The sequence below is a fragment of the Stenella coeruleoalba genome, assembly GCF_951394435.1.
Source record: "Stenella coeruleoalba genome assembly, chromosome: 8".
NCBI lineage: Eukaryota > Metazoa > Chordata > Mammalia > Artiodactyla > Delphinidae > Stenella > Stenella coeruleoalba.
In genome coordinates this window covers 6,698,050-6,717,818 of record NC_137154.1, presented here as the reverse complement: position 1 = coordinate 6,717,818, position 19,769 = coordinate 6,698,050, and the positions used below count along the sequence as shown (strand labels likewise).

The following is a 19,769-nucleotide window of genomic DNA, read 5'->3' as shown; positions in this document are numbered from 1 at the left end:
TTATTCAGCCATAAAAAGGAATGAAGTACTGATATATGCTACAACATGGATGAATCTTGAAAATAGTACACTAGTTGAAAGAAGCCAGACACAAAAGGCCACATATTCCACTTACTTATATGACACGCCCAGAAGAGGCAAATCTGAAAGACAAACTAGATGAGTGTTTGCCGGGGGAAGGGGAATGGGGAAATGACTTCTAATGGGTATGGGGTTTCTTTTCGGGTGATGAAAATGCTCTGATATTAGACAGTGGTGATGGTTACACCATTATGCAAATACGTGAAAAACCGCTGAATTGTACACTTATAAATGGTGAATTTTATGGTATGTGAATTATACCTCAATAAAGCTGTTATGTGAACCTCCAGCTCTGAGGGCTGACATGGGGCTTTAGCCATAGGTCACACACAGCCAGAAGCAGCTTGGGACACATGCCTGGGATCTAGAATCATGAAGCCAGGTACCCCTCTGTGGATGGTCTGTCTACTGTATTTTAATAAAGGCAGCATCACTCTTTTTTCCAAATAGAGGAGTCCCTTGGCTTACTATCCGGGGTGTGTGGGTGGGGGGGGGGCGGGGGCTGGGTGCAGCAAAACGGGATCTCACAGCTTTGGGAAGATTCCTAATGAATGAAGAAAAGAGGTGGTGAGCTCATGAGTGGATGGATCCCTTCCCGTCGCTCCCATCCCCATGGAACCCCGAGAAAGCCAGCTTTTTTCTCACCCATCTCTTGTATTGGGTGCTGGTTGCCAGCCTGGAGGCCCATATGGGAGCTCCCTAGCCCAAGGACCCACTTAAAACCAAGGCAGAAGTAACAGGTGTGAACACCCCTGCCCAGCCCTTAGCCTCCGGCCTTACTCTGTCTGAGATGCCAACCCTGCTATCTTTCCGCCCCCTCAGGCCCACCCACACCCCTCATCCCCATCCCCAGACTGATAGGAATGAAGAACAGAAGGAGGTAGTAGATGCCACTTGCTGTCCCCCGGACCCTGAACTTTTCTGTTTAAAACCCATGACGACCAATTGCTCAGTCAACAAATCCCCACTGAGCCAGCTCTGTGCCCAGCCCCTTCCTGGGTGCTGAGGACACAAGCAAGGCAGATACCTCCGGTGCGGTTGGGACGCAGACGCCCAGTAGGCACAGGCACAGCAGGGGCTCAAGGAGCTGCAGGTTACACCACAGGATGGGTGAGCTGCTTGGAGGTGACTTCTGAGCCGACTGAGCTTTGTAATAGGATGAACAAGAATGCTCTCCGGGGGCCACTGACCACCACCCATCCCCCCAGTCATCAGGGCCTGTGGCTTCCATAGCCCCCTGTTTCCCGCTCAAGGCACTGATGGCCTTACATTGTCACTGCCCACTTAGGATCTGTCTCCTCCTGTCCCCTTAAGGACAGATCCATCTCCATATCCCTAGAATCGCCCAGAACAGCATGGGCAGAGAGCCTCTGTTGAATAAAGGGGAGGAGCGGGGTACAGGAAGGCAGGGGGCCATGTAGGGACAAAAGCCTGAAGGCCTCTTGTGCTCGGGGGTCCTCCTCCCCCTCGCAGCCTGGTTTCCCCTTTGTGGTTTCGCCAGCTCCACCCTCTCAGCCCCTCCACCTTGGTCTGCATAGCTTCCTGCCGCTGACACTCTGGTCTGCGGCGTCATGTCACTAACTGTCCATCTCTCCTGTCTCCTGGCCCTGTTGGTGGCAGGCCTGGCCCAAGGCATCAAGAGCTCCCTCAGGGGCCAGGTAAGCGTCCCCAGCCTGCTCCCCATGCCTGGGGCTCACCCCCTCAGAAACAGTGCTTTGCTCCTACTTCTCAGAGGGAGCAACTGAGGCTGGAGAGGTGATTGACGCGTCCAGGCCCACACAGGGAGAAGAGGGGGTGAACCGGCTGCTCCCCTAACCCAGTCCTGGCACATCTGGGAGCTGAGGTGTGGTCCCAGCAATGACTCCTCACCTCTCCGCCTCCCCACTGCCCTTGGTTGTTTTTCCAGGACCCAGGTCCCCAGCCTCTGGAGCTGAAAGAGGTCTTCACGTTGTTCCAGATCCAGTACAACCGGAGTTACTCACACCCAGCAGGTATCACGGGGCGCAAATGTCTCCGGTCCAACCCCCCTTCTCCCATTTAAGAGACAAGGAAATCAAGCCACAGGGTGGGGAATGTGCTTGGCCAAAGCCACTCAGCAGGACAGTGACAGGGCTGGGGGTGTACTCCCTGGTTTCCCAAATGCACAAGTGGGGACAGGATCATCCTTGGTTACGAACCTGGAGGGAGGCAGCAGCTGTTGGGGGTCTGACTGGTCCAAGAGGATCCTTCACCTCCAGAGCCACTTTCCTGTGACTGCAGGCAGCAGGCAGGAGGCCGCCATCTAGTCATGAGTTCATTCAGCAAACACCCAAGGATACCCATTTTGTCCCCAAGCTGGGGACTCCCTCTCCACCCCCAGGAGTTGCCAGCCCTGCCCCTGCCCTCTGGATCTCATCTCCTATAGGGGGATAGTCTGTGAGCACCTTTCAGCCCAGACTTCCTGTGCCATGGACCTGTACCCCACCCTCCCCCGCCTCGTTCCAGCCACAGACTTGCGGTCAGAGATGTGAAGTACAGAGAGCGATGACCTGGCAGGATGCCGATCTCTAACCATCCACTTTTCCCTTGAGTCACTCTGCCTTCCGACCCTTTACTTGGCTTCTCCCCCAGGTGGGCGGAGATACCCGTCTTCTGGCTTCCTAGGAAAACCCAACCCTAGGGGCGCTGGGGAGCCACTTCCTTGGCCCAGGTGTCTGTAGCAGGGCCTGCAAGGACCACGGGAAACACAGCCAGTGCTCACCTGGGCGAGTGTGGATGAGAAGCCAAGCCAGTGACCACTTCCTACCCCTGGGGGCTTGGAAGCCAGCCTAGGACAACCTCCTTTTGGTCTAGAGCATGCTCGCCGCCTGGACATCTTTGCCCGAAACCTGGCCAAGGCTCAGCAGCTGCAAGAGGAGGACTTGGGCACAGCTGAGTTTGGGGTGACTCCATTCAGTGACCTCACAGGTACCGGGACCCCCTCCTGGCCCCTAGGTGGTAGGTGGGGAAGCAGAACCTTCTCCAGGGATACTAGCAGATGGACAGGGCAGGTTTTTGGCTTTTGTTTCCCAGAGGGACTCTGAGGACCAGAGGCCTGGGTGCTTGGCCCAAATCAGAGATCAGGGGCAGGAACTCCGGAGGCCGGGGTCGCAACCCAGCTCAGGGGGAGGCAGCAGGTGCAGGGGAGTGCACCCCAGCAAGGAACCTGGCCTCTCTCTAGGCCTCAGTACCCTTGCCTTTCTGTCTCCCAGGGTATTAGGGGGACTCAGATGGCTGAGGATGTGGATGGCTGAAGTGAGAGGCAGACTGTGGGGGAGAGGGGGTAAAAACTGCAAAATTTGGGGGCCCCATCTGTCTCCCAGAGGAGGAGTTTGGCCAGCTTTATGGGCATCAGAGGGTGGCTGGAGAGGTCCCCAGTGTGAGCCAAAAGGTAGGGTCTGAAGAGTGGGGGCAGTCAGTGCCCCTGACCTGTGACTGGCGGAAGAAGGCTGGCATCATCTCACCCATCAGGAATCAGGTATCTGCCCCCATGCGGCCTGGCCCAATCCAGCCCTGGTGGCGGGAGGGGGAGGGGAGGGGCAAGGCCTGCATTCCCTACCCCCACCCCCATCCTTCTACCACTAGCAAAACTGCAACTGTTGCTGGGCCATGGCAGCAGCGGGCAACATCGAGGCCCTGTGGGCCATCAAAAACGATCAATCTCTGGAAGTCTCTGTGCAAGGTATGGCTGGGGGAGGGGACCTGTGTGACTGAGGCGGGGGTGCCTGAGGCCCGGGCACCCACACTGTCCCTGCTTGCACCAGAGCTGCTCGACTGTGACCGCTGTGGGAATGGCTGCAAGGGCGGTTTCGTCTGGGATGCGTTCATAACTGTCCTCAACAACAGTGAGTGCCTGTCTCTCTGTCTCTCGGGGCAGGTGTGTGTGTGTGTGTGTGTGTGTGTGTGTGTGTGTGTGTGTGTGTGTGTGTGTGTGTGTGTGTGTGTGTGTGTGTGTGTGTGTGTCGGGGGGGGGGTGGGATGTTCCGCAGCTGAGCCGAGTCTCCTCCGGGGCCTTGCTCATGTCCAGGTGGCCTGGCCAGTGATAAGGACTACCCATTCAAGGGGAACAGCAAACCCCACAGATGCCAGGCTAAGAAGCACAAGAAGGTGGCCTGGATCCAGGATTTCATCATGCTGCAGCCCTGCGAGCAGAGTACGGGCAGGATGGAGACACATGGGCGGGCCCAGGGGGGAGAATGACAGGGACAGACAGACCAGGACAGACAGGGCTACAGACAGAGATGGAGGGATTTGGGGGCGGGGGGTTGGGCGTGGGAAAGAGAAAGAGATAGAGACACCCATGAGCCGAGAGCAGGGGGCACAGGACAGGCAGGGCCTGACGGCACATTCCACCCCCAGGCATCGCCAGGTACCTGGCCACCCAAGGCCCCATCACTGTGACCATCAACATGAAGCTACTGCAGGTGGGATAAGGTAGGGAACTGGGGGGAGGGGTATATAGGGGAGGTGGCCCCCGACTCAGCCTCTCTGCCCCTGCAGCAATACCAGAAGGGTGTGATCAAGGCCACATCTACCACCTGTGACCCCCAGCTTGTGGATCATTCTGTCCTGCTGGTGGGTTTTGGTAAAAGCAAGTCGGTGGAGGGGAGGCAGGCAGAGGCAATCTCATCCCGGTCTCCTCCTCATCCTCGCTACTCCATCCCATACTGGATCCTGAAGAACTCCTGGGGGGCCAACTGGGGTGAGGAGGTGAGTGTGATCTACTGGGGGCGGGAGGATAGGGCCGGACAGACCTCTCCCCGCCGACTGGCCCTGATGTCCCCTAACTTCCTAGGGCTATTTCCGGCTGCACCGAGGGAGTAATACCTGCGGCATCACCAAGTACCCGCTCACTGCCAGAGTGGACAAACCCGTTAAGAAGTACCAAGTCTCCTGCCCTCCCTGAGCCCACCTGGCTGCCCCCCAGCTCTCTCCTGCTGTGCCAGCTACCTCCCTGCCCACCCCACCCCAAGGCTTTTGCCTATCCTCCCAGTGTTTCTGCTACGGATTGAATAAACCTAGACAAGACCCCTGTCTTCGGAGTGGACTCAGCTGGGGTGGGGAAATAGATGGGGAGTACATAGATAACATTCTCTGACATGTCCTAGTCCCTGCGGGGCCAATGGACACATACATCCTTAGACACTGTGACACTCAGAGACACACGCGTGCAACCTGCACACACTCCCACACGCGGACCCATAATTGTACCCACTCACAGCCTCCTCCAAAGTCATGGCAACTTTATTGTCAATGTGGGCAGGGCAGGGGGAGGGGGCCTCAGTCATGACAGAGACGCAGGAGGCAGCCACGGAGGGTGCCCATGTAGCGGTCCCAGAGGGCCTGGTGCCTGCAATGGTAACAGTAACGGGATCGGCTGACGTTTACTGTATGCCCCTCGTGTCATGACACTGCTCTAAGTGCTCTCTACACCCTCACTTGTTTGATCCTCACAATATTCCTATGATCCTCATTATTATCACCCCCAGCTTATGTACGAGGGGACTGAGGAAGGGAGAGGTTAAGGAACCTGTCCAAAGTCAGGGTCACAGCTTCCAAGAGGTGGAGCTGAGACTCTAGTCAACACAGACTTCCACCTCCAGGGCGACAGAACAGGGAACTCTGAGTCTGCAGGAGGGCTAGGCCCCAGAAGGAGGCCGGCAGAGTGAGGAAGCCTGGGGTGTCTCACCGGAAGCCATCCAGGGAGTGGACCGATGCCGAATACTGAGTCAGGAAGAGTCGCACATCATTCAACGGCCAGTGGTCGGAGCGGCAGGGTTCCACGAACTGTGGGTCCGAGGTAACATCTAGCACTGGTACAGCCCAGGGACAGGCCAGGATGGGGATCAGAGGGCAGCGGGCAGGACAGCTCACCTTCTCCACAAGGTCCACAAACAGGTCTCTGACATCCTTATTGTGGGTCAGCTTGGCGGCCACATTCACCAGCCCCCGGGACAGGTTCTGTGGGGCAGGGAGCCTGGGAGTTCTGCCTTCTGCCCAAGAGGCTGGGGGCTGAGCCCAAATCTATCCACCTCCCTCCATCAAATAACTCCCCATTGTTTAAGAGCTGGCTCCCCCTTCACAGGCAGGCAGAGGGAGCAGCAGCGCCACCTGCCGGTCAATCTCAGGCATGAGCAGAGCTGCCCAGAGGGGACAGTGCTCTGGAGGCTGACGATGCCAATTGGACAGAGGCTGGATTGGGCCACAGACCTTGAAGTTGGCTTCCATCTCAGAGAAGACCCCGAGCTTTCCCCGGAGGGCAGTGCACACCAGGCTGCAGGGAGACAGGGTCAAGCCCAGAGTCGCCTGGGCCCCCACTTCAGGCCCCGCCCCATAGACCCCAAGGGTCACCTCTTGTGCAGGTCCAGAAGGTCCTTGTCAGCCACAAGCACCTTGAGCTCCTTCAAGTCCTGGAGAAACTCCTTGTCTAAGTCCATGTCCATGTCATCCGCCTGGGGGTCTGAGTGAGGTCCATGAAGGGAGTTGGGGTGGGAGATAAAAACCCCTCCTGTGACATCCCGAGCCTTCCTCCCCCACCACCTCATTGCGCCCCATGAGACAAAAGAGCAAGTGGAGTGTGAGGGACGTGGAGTGACTGGCCCCAAGCCATAGGGAAGCCGTGGGCCCTTTGTCTGCAGACGTGTGGGTGGGAACACCGGACTGGGAGCAGAAGTGGCTGGGGAGGGGCCCTGAAGAAGAAAGGATGCTGGGAACGGGGGCCTGCAGGAGAAACCGCTGGTGGGAAGCCAGGCCCTGAGAAGGTGAGGAGGTGTCCAGGCACCTGGGTCGGTGGGGGCCTCACCGACGGCTCCAAGGGTCCAGTTCTGGATCATGAGCTCAGCACAGAAGGCAAAGTCCCCAAAGCTCAGATACTGCAGTTTTTTCTTCCCTGTCTCAAAGCGATTGTTGGCAAAGAAGACGATGGCTGCATAGTCCCTGCAGGGAGGGGAGAGTGGGCCCATCAGGGCTTGAAATTCCTTCTTAGCGAGCAGCTCCCACCTGCAACACTGGCTGGGCATCCGAGTTCTGGCCTCTCTCTACCCTAACTCACTGTGTGATGTGTTTCAAGTCACTTTTCTCTGGGCCTCCTCATCTGGGGAAAGAGAAGGTTTCAGCCCAGGTCTCCTAAGGGACACAGTGGGAGACCACAGGGTAACAGCTACCATTCACTGAGTACATACTAAGCCCCAGGGGCTGTGCCGTCATGGGCTTTCCATGTGGCACCTCGCAACAGCCCAGTTGGTGAATGGCCGGGCTGGGATTCAAACCCAGGCCAGTCTGATCCAAAGTGCAGACCAGGAGTGGGATAACCATCCCCCCAGCCCAGCCAGGAGGTCAAGCGGGTTGGTGTGGGGAATATGGACCAGCCTCAGGGGGCAAGGAAGGAGTGTGCAGGAGGGGGAGGCAGCTGGCTCCTCATCTAGCCCCTCACCTGGCCAGCCGGTCAGACAGGAGGAAGTGTTGCTGGATGTTATCGACCAGGGAGCCCCGCATTTCCTCCACCACCTTGAAGACTCGCTTAAAGTTGTCAAACTGCAGGGCAGTTAGAGGAGGAGAGAGGACTGGTCAGAGGTTGCTCACCCAATAAGCTGTTTAGTGAACGTCCCTCTATCACCTACCCACCTATACAGTCAACAGACACTGAGGGAGCATCTGTTATTCCTTCAACAAACTATTAATTATTAATACCTGTTATCAATTCAACAAGTGTTCACCAGCTTCTGCCATCTTGCCTTGGATACATGTTTCCTCACTCTTATCAATAAATTCACCCCCATTTTAGCATCATGCTCTCCAGTTCTTCACTAATTTGTGCTGAAACTGACCGTCCTGGCTAAGCCCCAGGAAAGCTAAGGTCAGATCTGGGCTTCCGAGAGGCCGCTCTGGCTGAAGAGTAGGGAGTGGCTTGGAAGGGCCAAAAAGAGAGCAGAGTGGATATGAAGCCACTGCCACCGAGGTGCTGGAGGAGCCTGGAGGTGGGGCAGTGACCAAAGGGATGGTGTGAAGGGGCGGGCTGCAGATGAGTGTGGTGTCCACCTGTCTCCGGCAGCTCTTGAGGGTGATGCCTGTTTTGGTGCTGATGTCATCCAGGTCTTTCTTAGTGCCCTTGGACAGCTTCTTGCCCAGCACCTCCCGCACAAAGGCCTCGTCAAAGGCATAGTACCTGTGAGGAGTCAGGGGACACTGCTGACTTTCCATAAAGGAGGCGAAAGGAGAACTGGCAGGACCTGGGTTTGGCCCCTTCTGCTCTCAACTTTCTCCCGGCCTAGATAAGCCCCGTCCCTCCCTGGGCCTCATTTTCAGCCTGCAAAATGGGTATATGGCCAGACTGGTTGGCGTCCCCACCATCCCGCCAGGTGAGCACCTCTCGATGAGCAGCGCCTGTCGAGAGGGCGGGATCTGAAAGATGAGCTGGTGCAGCAGCTTGGGCGGGGCGTGTAGCAGGCGCTCAAGCATTTGGAAAGTACGGTAGTGGTCCATGGTGTCGCTCTGCAGCACCGCTGCTGTGGCGCCGGTCTGCTCCAGGATTCCCGAGCGCACCCTCAGGGCCACCGCGTCGCTCACTAGGAAGTGAGCGCTAGCATCAGGCTCCGCCCCGCCGACCCCAGAGGCCCTTCAGGGATTCCAGCCCCGACCCCTAGGTATTCGGTACTCCCAGGCCTCTGCCCACTGCCCTATAGGATGCCTACTCCTGGCTCTGCCCGCTCTCCCATCCAAAACAACAGCTCCGCCAAACCGGCACCCACAGACGGTCCCCCACAGACCAGAATAACCGTCCAGCCAGAGGCGATACACGTCCTCGTCGATGAGGGTCGTGTTCCCCACGAAGATGTCCAGCTCGCTGGCCATGGCGACGCCGGGACCCGGGCGCTACCGCAGCGCCCCAGCAGGAGCAAGCACTGCCCGGGCCCGGCGCGCCGCCGCCGGGCCGCTTCCGTGAGCACAGGCATTCGGCTCCCGGCACCCGGAGCCAGAAAAGGACCACTTCCGGGACAGAGCGCGTCGGGGCAGGAGCGGCGAGGAAAGAGGCGGAGACGGAGGCAGTGGAGTAGCCCCGCCCTCCTCTCAGCGGGAGGGGGAATCTCAGGCTCTCAGTCCCCACCCCACCCCACCCTCACCCCGGCCAGGTTAGCGGGAGGGCGTCCAGAACCAAGTTCTCCGGCCAGTTTGACCTATCCCGGCAACCTCTACCCTCACATCCTTCTGGTTTTTCTCTGCCCTTTTCGGGGCCTCCCTACTTTGACCTGTATCCTAAATTTAGGGTCTCCACTGGGCTCTATCCTAAGTCTTTTCTCTGAAAAAAAGGTGTCTGGCTCATCCTCAAGGGCCCTTGCTGGGTGGGAGCCCCTCAGTCCATCCTGCAGACGAGCCCCTCTCCTGAACATGGGGCACCTGTTCCCATGGTTTTAACCACCTCCCCCCCCCACACTAATGACCTCTCTTATTCTGCAGCTTAGAGCTCTGTCTGCAAGTCCACATCCAGACGGCCACCTATGTGTGACTCCACTCTGTCCCCCACAGGACCTTCAAAAGCCAGACAGACCTGTCGGTCTCCCGAATCTGTTTCTTTCCTGCGTTCCTATCTTGGTGACAGCCCCACCATCCACGCGGTTCTCATACCAGAAACCTGGGCTTTCTCCCAGACTCCTCTCTCCCTACATTCAGTTCTGCCGATTTGCCTCCTGAATATTTCTAGTATCTGTTCTGTCCTCTCCACCCCCACTGGCACTGTCCCAGCCCACTCCTTCTGCATAGCTCTCCTTGCCCATTGATACAGTGTTCTTAGTAATCTCTCTGCCTACATCCCCTCCCTGTGGTCCATCCCACACAAAGCCGTCCAAACAACCTTTTTTACAAAATGCATATTTAAAAATGTTACTCTCCTGCTTAAATTCTTACTGGCCTGTGTAAACGCTCCAGCCTGGTATTGAAAACTCTTAAAAATCTGGCTTCTGATTACCTTTGTTACCTCCCTTCCTCTCTTACCACTTTCTCTAAGCACCTGCCTTTCCAAAACAAACAAATAAACAAAAAACCCAAAAAACAAGCTACTCTCACGGTTTCCAAAGCAGCAAGCCTCTTTCAGACCCCAGCGATTTTCATCATGCTATTCCCTCTCCTTGAAATAGCTCTCTCATTACTTGCCAAAGTCCTATGCATCTTTCAGGGCCCCTCGGATATCACCCCTTTTGGGAAACCTTTTGCAGGTAGGGGGCGGTCCCTCAAAATGTGCTCTTCTTCCATTTGCTTTTTGTTTAACGCAGCTCGTCTCCTCTGCCAGATTACGATCTCTTTAAGGACAGTATAAGGATATTGATCAAGTTTGTTTCTCTATAAGCCTTACATACAATAATAGTTTATTGAACAAAAGAATCCCTTGTATGGCCCTCCCACTGGGCAGGACACGGTCCGTGAGAAGGAGAATAGGCTGATGGTGAGCCAGGACGTTTGGACTTATGTTTCCGTGGACTGGGAGCGATGCTCAGTGAGCCGAGACTCTTGAGTTCGAGCAAAGCTAGGAAGGAAGAAAAGGCGATCCGTCTGGATTTCGCCCGGGGGTGGGCAGGAAAGTCGGGGGCCGACCCCCGAATCTTGGTTCTCAGAGGGAGCTCGAGCTTGAGGAGGTTTCGAATTGGAAGATACGAAGCTTCTAGTTTGCTGTTGACTGCCGCGGAGGTCGGTGACGCGGGTACCGAGTGTCCGCGAGCGTCGGGGACTCCGCGGTCCAGAGTGGGCGGGGAAGGGCCTTGCTCCCGGCTCCTAGGCACCGCCCCTTCCGAGGGAGCTGGCTCGGATTGGCTGTTCTTCCTTGACGCCATGCAGTCCCGACCCGGCGCGCGCCCCGCCGCGTGCCCACCCACGCGCGGCTGCTGCAGCCTAAGCTATCTCTACCACAGCCTGTCCGCGGAGCGGGTGCCTGAGCCCCAGCGGCGAGGAGCTCGTCGTGGGGCTCCTGGGCCGCGGCGGCGGGCAGGCGATGCTCCAGAGGCTTGAGCAGCCATGGAGGCCGAGACGGGCGGCCTGGAGGAGCTGACGGATGAAGAGATGGCGGCTCTGGGCAAGGAGGAGCTGGTGCGGCGCCTGCGGCGGGAGGAGGCGGCGCGTCTGGCGGCTCTGGTGCAGCGCGGCCGTCTCATGCAGGAGGTGAATCGGCAGCTACAGGGTCACCTGGGCGAGATACGCGAGCTCAAGCAGCTCAACCGGCGCCTACAGGCCGAGAACCGCGAGCTGCGCGACCTCTGCTGCTTCCTGGACTCGGAGCGCCAGCGAGGGCGGCGAGCCGCTCGCCAGTGGCAGCTCTTCGGGACCCAAGCATCCCGAGCCGTGCGCGAGGATCTAGGCGGTTGTTGGCAGAAGCTGGCCGAGCTGGAAGGCCGCCAGGAGGAGCTGCTGCGGGAGAACCTGGCCCTTAAGGAGCTCTGCCTGGCACTGGGCGAGGAGTGGGGCCCGCGCGGCGGTACCGGCGGCTCGGGGGGCTCTGGCCCTGGGCCGACACCCGAGCTGGCCTTGCCCCCCTGCGGTCCCCGTGACCTGGGCGATGGAAGCTCCAGTACCGGCAGCGTGGGCAGCCCCGATCAGTTGCCCCTGGCCTGCTCCCCAGATGATTGAGGGCACAGCTTCGCGCCGACGCCCGCCCGGATTGCTCCTCCAGCGCGGAGATTGCGGTGGACCTCGGCACCCGGACGCCGCCCCCGCTGCGCACGAGGGGCCGCTGGCATGGACTTAGAAACCCTAACACTGAGGAGGGCCCCTGGCGCTCGCTGGCGGGGCAGGAGGGGGACTGGAGGCTGGAGCGGAGGGACTTGCTGGGGGCTGGGTGGAGGCTAATAAACTGAGGCGGAAGCAGAGCCCATGGCTGGGGCAGCGTCTGTTTGGGACTCGCCGGCGTTGGGACGAGGGCGGGGACGTTGAGACTGGGTACCATTCCCATCTGGAGGGACTGCAGAACTAAGGTGTCTGACTCCCCCATTACTTGCATCCTGGGGCGGGATGTGGGACCGTGGTAAGCCACTGGCTCCCCCCATCAGGCCCCAGGACAGGCCGTAATCCAGCCCCTGAAGTGGCTCCAGCTCCCTTCCCGGCTCCTTCCTGTCCAAGACAATGGGGCAGGAAGCAGGTGTTGGGGGCCTGAAACCCACTCAGCCGCCTCCCGGGAGGCTGGAAGGGGCATAACAGTGCCCTCCTGTGGGAGTACTGTGGGCCCCCACCAGGAGGAGGATGGTAATCCTCTTGGCTTGGCACCTCATAGCACTTCTGTGCCTTCTCTCAGTCCTGGAGCTGAGGCAGAACAGACGTAGCCTCACTTGTCAGATAAGAAAATCAAGGTCCAGAAATATCAAAGAATTTGTCCAAGGTCATGTAGTGAATTGGTGGAGCTGAAATGGGAGCCTAGGGCTTCTGGCTCCAAATCTTCTCCCTTTAGCCTCTGGGTCCAATGAGAGCAGGCTAGAGCTGCAAGCCTTTTATTCCATTTTGGCAGGTTTGTATAAAAATACTCTCTTTAGGAAAATAAATAGCAGCTGCCCACGCTGTGGAGGCTTGGAGCTAAAGTCTTCTCAGAGCTGGGGCTGCAGGTCAGCTCATCATAGAAACCTCTGGCACCTCCTGAGCTGTTCCACTTATGAGGGGCTGGCAGAGTGTCCTGGTTCAATAACCTGGTGCTGCTGGCAGTGGGGCTGGGTGAGTTAGTGTTCTCGGCGGGTAGAGCATCACCTCCTGTCAGGGGTAGGGTTGGGTGAATCACAGGAAGAGGGTGATGGTGACTATAGGGGTGATCTGCAGGGATTTAGGGCTCCAGAGGACCTCTGAGAATCTACAAAGTCCCTTGGGAGCTGCCCGGAATTTTCTCCAACAAACAGGAACCACTTTGTCTCTGACTTAGTGCAAATTGTGCTAGAGAGGCCAGCTCTAGAGAAAGAGGGGGCAGCTTTGGTAGCCCCAAGCTGGCACTACCAGGAAGCAAAATATGCCCAGTCTCATCTGGAGGGATGGAGAAGAATCTGCTGGGGTTGGACATGAGATATGGTCCAGGCCAGCTGGACCAATGGGCAGGGAAATATTGGTGAGGGTAGCACCCGCAGGGAGTGGGGGCTGGAGTGCCTCATAAGGCCAGGAGGGTTGGGGAGCCAAGGGGGTCAGAAGAGGGGTCCCCACTGCTGCTGCTACTCCTGCGGTGGGCTGAGGCACAGGGCTCCGGTGTGCTGGGGTAGGTGAAGACCAGACTGGGGGTGAAAGGAGTCAGGGAGGGTGTGGTCATGAGCGTGGGAGTGTGCAATGCTTCGGGTTCAAGCACAGGCCCTGGGGAAAGGGAGATACGAGGCACAGAGCGGGAGGGGGCTGGTGGGCTGCTGGTGCCACTGGTACCGCCTGTGCCGCTGGTTTCGCTCTCCTTGGCCCCTTCCGGGATTTTGCAGATGGGGCGGTGGGCTTCCAGCACCAGCTCCAGGCGCTCCTTCTGTTTCTGCAGCTCCTCAATCTCTCGCTGCAGCCCGGATTTCTCGTCCTCCAGTTTGTCGGTCTCCTGTGGACGATCAGGAGAGGAGTCAGGAGGATGAGGGCTGAATACCGCGGAGCCTCCCACTGTGGTAGTGATTGGAAGGTTGGGGCGCGGAAGGTGGGTGGTGGTGGCGAGGGGGCGGGGGGGAGTGGGGAGTCTCCAGCAAGTCTGGACTACAACTCCCATGAGTCGATGGGAGAAAATGGGCACGACTCCCATCAGGCTCGGGGGGCATCTTCGAAGGACATTGTCGGTCCCAGCTTCAGCTCTTCTCTGTTCAGAGAGAGACCCGCTGCAATTAATTTTTAATCACATTTTCCTCGTCGGAGTGCGCCTCCGACAGGGAGCCGGGGGTGGGGCAGGGGACTTCATATACCGGCGCCCCCTGCGGCCCCGCGGGCTCTTGGGAACTGGGGGCCTTTTGAGGTTGGGTGGGCCGGGACCTGGGCACCCTCCGCACTCGCCGGTGCTCACCGCCTGCAGGAAGTCGGTCAGTTCTTTCCTCCGGTTCCTGCACTTGGCCGCGGCTAGCTTGTTCCTCTCGCGCCTCACTCGACGGCGTTCCTCCTCCTCGGGGCTGATCTGGGGAGGGTAGAGAGAGCAGTGAGGTGGACCCTGTGCTGCTGGCCCAGTGGTAGGAGCCTGGCCGAGGGCATGGCAGCGCAGGGGCACCCTCAGGCTGCGTTTTGGGACCTCTGCACCCCGACCGGTTACCCGCTTTAGTAAGCTTGGATGAGTCATATTTCCTCCTCGCACCCAGCTTTTGCCTCCTATGATTCCTCTCGGAATGCCCTTCCCGTCCTTCTACAAACCTTAACCCTCCTCCTCTCCCAGGCTCAGCTAAGATTCCCCACCCGACCCCGGCCGTTCCTGGAAGCTTCTTTCATTCCGCAGCTATAAGTGGCCTTTCCTCCCATGAGCCTCTGGGACCAGGCCACTCTTTTTAAAAGGACCCTCATTCTTTTCAGTCTCTTGATAACCGAGTCTCCTCTTCCCCAGGGGCTGTAAGCACCAAGAGGGGCTAATGAGAGCTGCTAAGTAGTTGTTCATCGGGAATCTACTATGTGCCAGCTAAGAGCTTTACACAGATTCCTTTTAATCATTTAAGTTTTATTTATTTTTTTTTATACAGCAGGTTCTTATTATCTATTTTATACATATTAGTGTATATATGTCAATCCCAGTCTCCCAGTTCATCCCACCCCACATGCCCCCCCACCCCGCCGCTTTCCCCCCTTGGTGTCCATACGTTTGTTCTCTACATCTGTTTATAAAGATTCTTAACCCAACTTTTCGTGTAAGGAACTGAAGCCCAGAGAAGAAAGAATAACTTGTTTGTGGTTCCAGAGCAGAAATTAAAATCCACTCACTCTATTTAACATTGAGAAAGAGGCCAGCTGATGGAGACCACCTCCCCCGAAAGGACCCCACTCACAGCTCACAGCCTCAGTCTAGGAGTACCCAGGATCATGGCTGAAGGAAGTCCAGGAGCCTGCCTCTGGGGCTTACACCATGGTCTCCTTCCAGTTGGTCACAAAAGCCAGCCATTCTGTTTCTGGGGAAGTCACCCCTGGCCGACGGCACATCTTTGTTAGGATCCTGACGTCTTCCCCATCCTCTACCCTGCTGTCAGAGCAAGCTCCTTAACGTGCAGACCTCACCCACTATAGTCTCAGATACCAAAATGCCCCAGGGAGAGGAAAGTGGAACCACTCCCTAAAGACCCTCTAGCTCTTATTCATTTATTTTGGCACGGAGTTTATTAGCAGTGTGCTGCTAAGAACCGTGGTTTGGGAGGTAAGAGTTCCCAGCTCTCTAAGCTTCAAGCCTTCTCTTAACCTCCTGGTGAGACAGTGTGGATTAGTGGTTACGATCTGACTTTAGAATTGGACAGACCTGTCTCATTACTCAGTACTTGTGTGATCTTGGGCAAGTGACTACCTCTCTGTGCCTTCATTTCCTTGGCTGTAAAATGGGGAATACCAGAGTTCATTCCCAAGAGGGTTTTCGTGAGGATTAAATGAGATAAGAAACAGAGCCTCAGAGAGTAGCTGAAGGGAACCCTCCTCTTTCTGTTCTCTTCCCAGCAACATAGACAGCATAAGCCCGCCCTCTCCATACCTGTCAGCAGCTGGAGACCCTCTACTGTCCACACAACTTTCCACACATACACCTTGCATGTTCTCACTGCTACCTCCGTTCCTTCTCCTGCCATCCCCTCTTCCTGGAATGTCTTTTCTTTCATCTTTCTCTCTATTCAAATCCTACCCATCCTTCTAGGCCTGTAGGAAGCCTTCCTTGATCCAGAAGTGACTGCTTTGCCCTCTGGGTCTCCCCAGGGGGTCTCATCACTTTCTGTCTTGGCCAGTAGTCACCAGTGGGTCTGTTCTCCCCATGCCCCTTCTAAGCCTGCGTTCTGGGCAAGAGCTTATGCTCTGCACCTCAGCATCCCTGTGGGCACAAGAACCCGTGCAAACGCCACTGCTTCTTACCTGTTCACAGGGCCGGCGACGCACTGCTGGAGTTTGGCCCAGGGCCCGTATGACTCCTGGCCGGGGCTGTGGGGGACTGTACTGGGGGTAGGCCAGAGGCCTGGGGTAGCTGCTGGGTCCCAGGAAGTGAGGCTGAACCATCCACTGCAGCTCCTGGCTGCCACTCACAGTGTTGATGCTTGGCACGAGGTGGAACTTCTGAGGGATAAGACATGGAGGGCCAGGGATAAGGTCTCTGTGGATTGAGGGGCTTCCAGTAATAAAGTGTGAATTCCAGGTGCTGTCCCAACCACTTTACAAATACTGACTCATATAATTTGCACAAGAGTATCTTCATTTTCTGACAGGAAAACAGTTGTCCCTAGACACACAGCCAATAAGTGGGAAGTGGGGTTTGGATCCAGGCAGCCAGGCTCTTCTTACCCACTTTTGCACCCTGCCTGAGTCCCATCTACATAAAGAGGATAATGACAGCCCCTAACTTCGAGGGTGACTGTGAGAATCAGGTGAGAGAATGTGTGTGTGACAGAGCCTGGTAACTGGCAGGTGCCCAACACACAGGGGCCATGGTGGGCAAGAGCCACTGCTCTGAGTTCAAGCTAGCCCAGTTCTAATCTTAGCTCAGCCATTTACCGGCTGTCAGGGCGAATTATTTAACTTCAATGTGCCTCCGTTTCCTTGTTTTTAATATTGTCATAGGTGAGGATTACAGCATTTCACTGATGCTAACAAGTTCCCTTCAGTAGCTCTGAAATCATAGTTGAATTGGTAACTTTAAAAAAAAAATTAGTGGCACAAAATAATGGTGGGTTTTAAAATCAGTGGGGTCTTGGATTCTGTGAGGTAAAGTAAATGAGGTGGAAACTGCCCATCACAATGCAAGGCTGCACAGTATGCGCTCCAGGTATTACCTGTCATGATACTTTCAGCCAGAAACGTGAGGAATGGGTTGAGATGGGGGCTCAGTGTTCCGGAGGAGAACTGGGTTCAAGCCCAGGCAAGTCTGGACAGCAGTGTCCCCGGCTCAGCGCTGCGGGCCTAGTGACCCAGTGACCCCAGTTCCGGGCCGAGGTGCCGCCGGCGGCATCTCCCGCTCCCGAGGTTGTCCGGGCCCGGGACGCTCCGAGCCAGGAAGGGAGGGGCGCTCCGGGTGAGTCAGCCACCGTGACTCGCCGCCGTGACTCGGCGGAACGGACGCCACTCCTTCCCTCCCCTAGCGACACGTGCTCACGGCCCCTCGACAGGAAATGGACACCTGCAGCCTCCCGGGTCCCCCCTCAACCCTCAGCGGACGCCGTTCGGTGCCGAGAGTCGGGGGCGCGGGAGTTGCCGCTGCAGGACCTCGCGCACTTCCGGCACCTCGCGGTTTCCACCGGCCCCAACCCGTAAAAGGGTCAAGGGCCAGTCTCCCGGGGCCCACCAGGCTCCACTGCGCCGAGATGGGGATGAGGACTTGGCGACGGGGTGGGGAGGGACAAACAAACGGTCAGGCACACGGATGATCACAGACAGACTGCCGAGGATTCGCAGTCGGGGCTAGCCTGGCGGTGGATCCCGTGCGTAGGGACGTCTCGGCGGCCGCGGCTCAGACTCCGGACCTCGGAAAGTGAGTCCGAGATGGATCAGACCCTCTCTGATCCTGTCGGGGCTAGGACTAATCCCGGACTAAGGGGTCCCCTTCCGACGTAGATGGGACAAAGAAATTAGCGGTGAACAGGAAGAAGGAAAGAAGGTAACGGAGACGGAGGGACAGATAGACAGCAGACAGAGACGGGAAGGGGTACGAGCGCGAGAGGGGATGTTCGCAGATGTTTGCTCCGCCCGCCGCGCCCGTTCCGCTGGGGAGTGGGGGAGAAAGTGCCCTTAGACAGCGGAGAATGGGCATAATCCGCTGCCACTGCTCCGAGACCCATTCCCTGCTCCTTGTTCCCGGTCCCAGTCCCCGAGTGTGCGGGAGCGGCCCGCACAGTCCCAGGCTCTGTCCACCTGGGGATCCCAGGCGTCGGGTTCCTCTCACCTGCTGGCCTGTCGCCGGGGGCTGCGCCGGGCCGCCGTACGCACCACCGGCCCCGGAGCTCGGCCCGGGTTCCCCGTAGTCTCGGAACATGCCCTGGGCTGGCTGCTTTGTGGGGTCCGCGTCGGCGGCTTCGGTTCTGACTCACTCGCTCCTAGCGGAGTCTTTTCTTTTTATGAATGAGAAGTCCTCGGGCTGAACCACTTCCACTGGGGGTGGGAGCGGAGAGCGGGCGTATCGCAGCGGCTCTGGACAACTCTGGGCTCCACCTCTCCAGACGCACTGCCTTTTGTCAGTCCGCCCTGAACTTTTCATCGCTTCCTACGATCCAGTAGCCGACTTTTGTTGGGCAAAAGGGGAGGACTTGGCGGCCCCCAGAGACAGCGGCGGGTCCGCCCCCTCTGACGTAGCTGCCCATACATGGTGCAATTTCCTCGCCGCGCCCAGGTGGAGCGAAGGATTCCCCCGCGGACAGACGCACCTGAGAGCAGCCGGGCGCCCCGCCCCACCCAGCCCCGCCCAGGCCTCAAGCGCAGACCTAGACCTCCGCCGCCAGACTCCAGAGCCTCTCACTGCTTGGTCTGGCCTCAGTGTTTGCATCCGTAAAATGGGACGGAATAATCACATAGCGAGCTTGCCACGCGTGGGAAGTTGGAATGAAGAATGTGAAAGTGGTCTGGAAACTGTAAATCGGATTATAAATGTGATTGATGTAATTATTATCATCATCATCATTTACTGCCAGGGACCGTGCTACTACCATCCAAGTCTTGGGGTGAGGCCCACTCACTTGCATTGTTTTAGGGTTCAGGTATACTAAAAAGTGAATAAATGACAAACCAGGGTTACCAAAATGGTGTATATTTTAAATGCTCACAATGACATAATAATGCGTTGAACTACCCACAAATGCAATGCAATATAATTGCACTACTCTCAGGATAATCTCAGGAGCTATAACAAATTTTAATTCAGAGCCCCTATAAGCAGTGAGAGCCTGTGGTGGGACACAGTTGTCCTGTGCTCTGATAAACGCCATCTTCTTTAAATACTGTAACTGCTCTTCCAGGACTGCATAGTCACCACCCTTGTTTGGGGATTATGTCAAAGGTCTGTGTGAATGTGAGGCCAGGACCAAATGTCAACAACCAAAGACCAACAACCATGGGAGGTAGGTGTCGTTATCATCCCCATTTTACAGATGGGGAAACTGAAGCTGAGAGATGTTGAAATGAGGTGCCTAAGATCACTAAGCCAGTGGCTGAAGCAGGTTGCCAAATCAGGGCTGTGGGAGCTCCAAGCCCGGGCTCAGGCAAGGGTTTTCAAAGCCCTCGCAGACAGACATGTTTTCACACATGCACAATATCAGTGCTGAGAGAACCACCCTGAAACTTCTTCTTTGCCTCTTCCCATTCTACAGATGAAGAAACTGAGGAGAGAACAAGGAGCTGCCAGTGTCACACAACTATACAGAGAGAGAGTTGGGCTCTCCTGCTTTCCACTGGTACCTCCTTTTTAAAAAATTGTTTATTTGTTTATTTATTTATTTTTGGCTGTGTTGGGTCTTTGTTACTGTGCGCGGCCTTTCTCTAGTTGCGGTGAGCGGGGGCTACTCTTTGTTGCAGTGCGCAGGTTTCTCGTTGTCGTGACTTCTCTTGTTGCAGAG

General features: G+C 56.9%; 4 protein-coding genes across 10 annotated transcripts; 2 read left to right on the top strand and 2 right to left on the bottom strand.

Moving 5' to 3' along the window:
* Positions 1 to 1,497: 1,497 nt before the first annotated feature.
* Positions 1,498 to 5,197, top strand: CTSW (cathepsin W). Its single transcript, XM_079929512.1, has 10 exons — positions 1,498 to 1,739; positions 1,988 to 2,072; positions 2,914 to 3,027; positions 3,423 to 3,577; positions 3,685 to 3,781; positions 3,864 to 3,944; positions 4,127 to 4,252; positions 4,459 to 4,523; positions 4,600 to 4,809; positions 4,895 to 5,197. Exons 1-10 carry the CDS (start codon positions 1,653 to 1,655, stop codon positions 5,003 to 5,005), a joined length of 1,131 nt encoding a protein of 376 aa, XP_079785638.1. The 5' UTR covers positions 1,498 to 1,652; the 3' UTR covers positions 5,006 to 5,197.
* A 128-nt stretch (positions 5,198 to 5,325) lies between these two features.
* On the bottom strand, positions 5,326 to 9,099 carry FIBP (FGF1 intracellular binding protein). Of its 2 annotated transcripts, none has more exons than XM_079929342.1 (10): positions 8,865 to 9,099; positions 8,465 to 8,663; positions 8,137 to 8,263; positions 7,532 to 7,632; positions 6,881 to 7,035; positions 6,451 to 6,559; positions 6,310 to 6,373; positions 5,974 to 6,060; positions 5,789 to 5,886; positions 5,326 to 5,449 (listed from the first exon to the last, which is right to left on the bottom strand). In XM_079929342.1, the coding sequence occupies exons 1-10, from the start codon at positions 8,947 to 8,949 to the stop codon at positions 5,380 to 5,382; spliced, it is 1,095 nt and encodes a 364-aa protein (XP_079785468.1). In that variant the 5' UTR covers positions 8,950 to 9,099; the 3' UTR covers positions 5,326 to 5,379. The 2 variants fall into 2 exon arrangements, with proteins under 2 accessions (XP_079785468.1, XP_079785469.1); XM_079929343.1 differs by having other exon boundaries at positions 6,902 to 7,035; positions 8,865 to 9,097.
* Positions 9,100 to 10,910: 1,811 nt separating this feature from the next.
* Positions 10,911 to 11,938, top strand: CCDC85B (coiled-coil domain containing 85B). 2 transcript variants are annotated; one of them, XM_079928153.1, is made up of 2 exons: positions 10,911 to 11,158; positions 11,314 to 11,652. In XM_079928153.1, exons 1-2 carry the CDS (start codon positions 11,101 to 11,103, stop codon positions 11,511 to 11,513), a joined length of 258 nt encoding a protein of 85 aa, XP_079784279.1. In that variant the 5' UTR covers positions 10,911 to 11,100; the 3' UTR covers positions 11,514 to 11,652. The 2 variants fall into 2 exon arrangements, with proteins under 2 accessions (XP_079784279.1, XP_079784278.1); XM_079928152.1 differs by having other exon boundaries at positions 10,911 to 11,938.
* A 1,263-nt stretch (positions 11,939 to 13,201) lies between these two features.
* Positions 13,202 to 18,196, bottom strand: FOSL1 (FOS like 1, AP-1 transcription factor subunit; the record flags this gene model as incomplete). 5 transcript variants are annotated; one of them, XM_079929280.1, is made up of 4 exons in its annotated part: positions 13,202 to 13,621; positions 14,072 to 14,179; positions 16,090 to 16,287; positions 18,107 to 18,196. In XM_079929280.1, the coding sequence occupies 4 exons, from the start codon at positions 18,194 to 18,196 to the stop codon at positions 13,202 to 13,204; spliced, it is 816 nt and encodes a 271-aa protein (XP_079785406.1). The 5 variants fall into 5 exon arrangements, with proteins under 5 accessions (XP_079785406.1, XP_079785407.1, XP_079785408.1 ...); XM_079929281.1 differs by lacking the exon at positions 14,072 to 14,179; XM_079929282.1 differs by lacking the exon at positions 16,090 to 16,287.
* Between the last annotated feature and the right edge of the window lie 1,573 nt (positions 18,197 to 19,769).

Bases quoted from the DNA above. Each gene is read 5' to 3' on its own strand.
- CTSW (XM_079929512.1), top strand. From the start codon at position 1,653: ATGTCACTAACTGTCCATCTCTCCTGTCTCCTGGCCCTGTTGGTGGCA. The intron at 1,740-1,987 runs GTAAGCGTCCCC...TTGTTTTTCCAG, and splicing joins AGAGCTCCCTCAGGGGCCAG to GACCCAGGTCCCCAGCCTCT. The intron at 3,945-4,126 runs GTGAGTGCCTGT...GCTCATGTCCAG, and splicing joins CATAACTGTCCTCAACAACA to GTGGCCTGGCCAGTGATAAG.
- FIBP (XM_079929342.1), bottom strand. From the start codon at position 8,949: ATGGCCAGCGAGCTGGACATCTTCGTGGGGAACACGACCCTCATCGAC. The intron at 8,264-8,464 runs GTGCTCACCTGG...GACTCCTCACAG, and splicing joins CAGGCGCTGCTCATCGAGAG to GTACTATGCCTTTGACGAGG. The intron at 5,887-5,973 runs GTGAGCTGTCCT...TCGGACCCACAG, and splicing joins TTGTGGACCTTGTGGAGAAG to TTCGTGGAACCCTGCCGCTC.
- CCDC85B (XM_079928152.1), top strand. From the start codon at position 11,101: ATGGAGGCCGAGACGGGCGGCCTGGAGGAGCTGACGGATGAAGAGATG.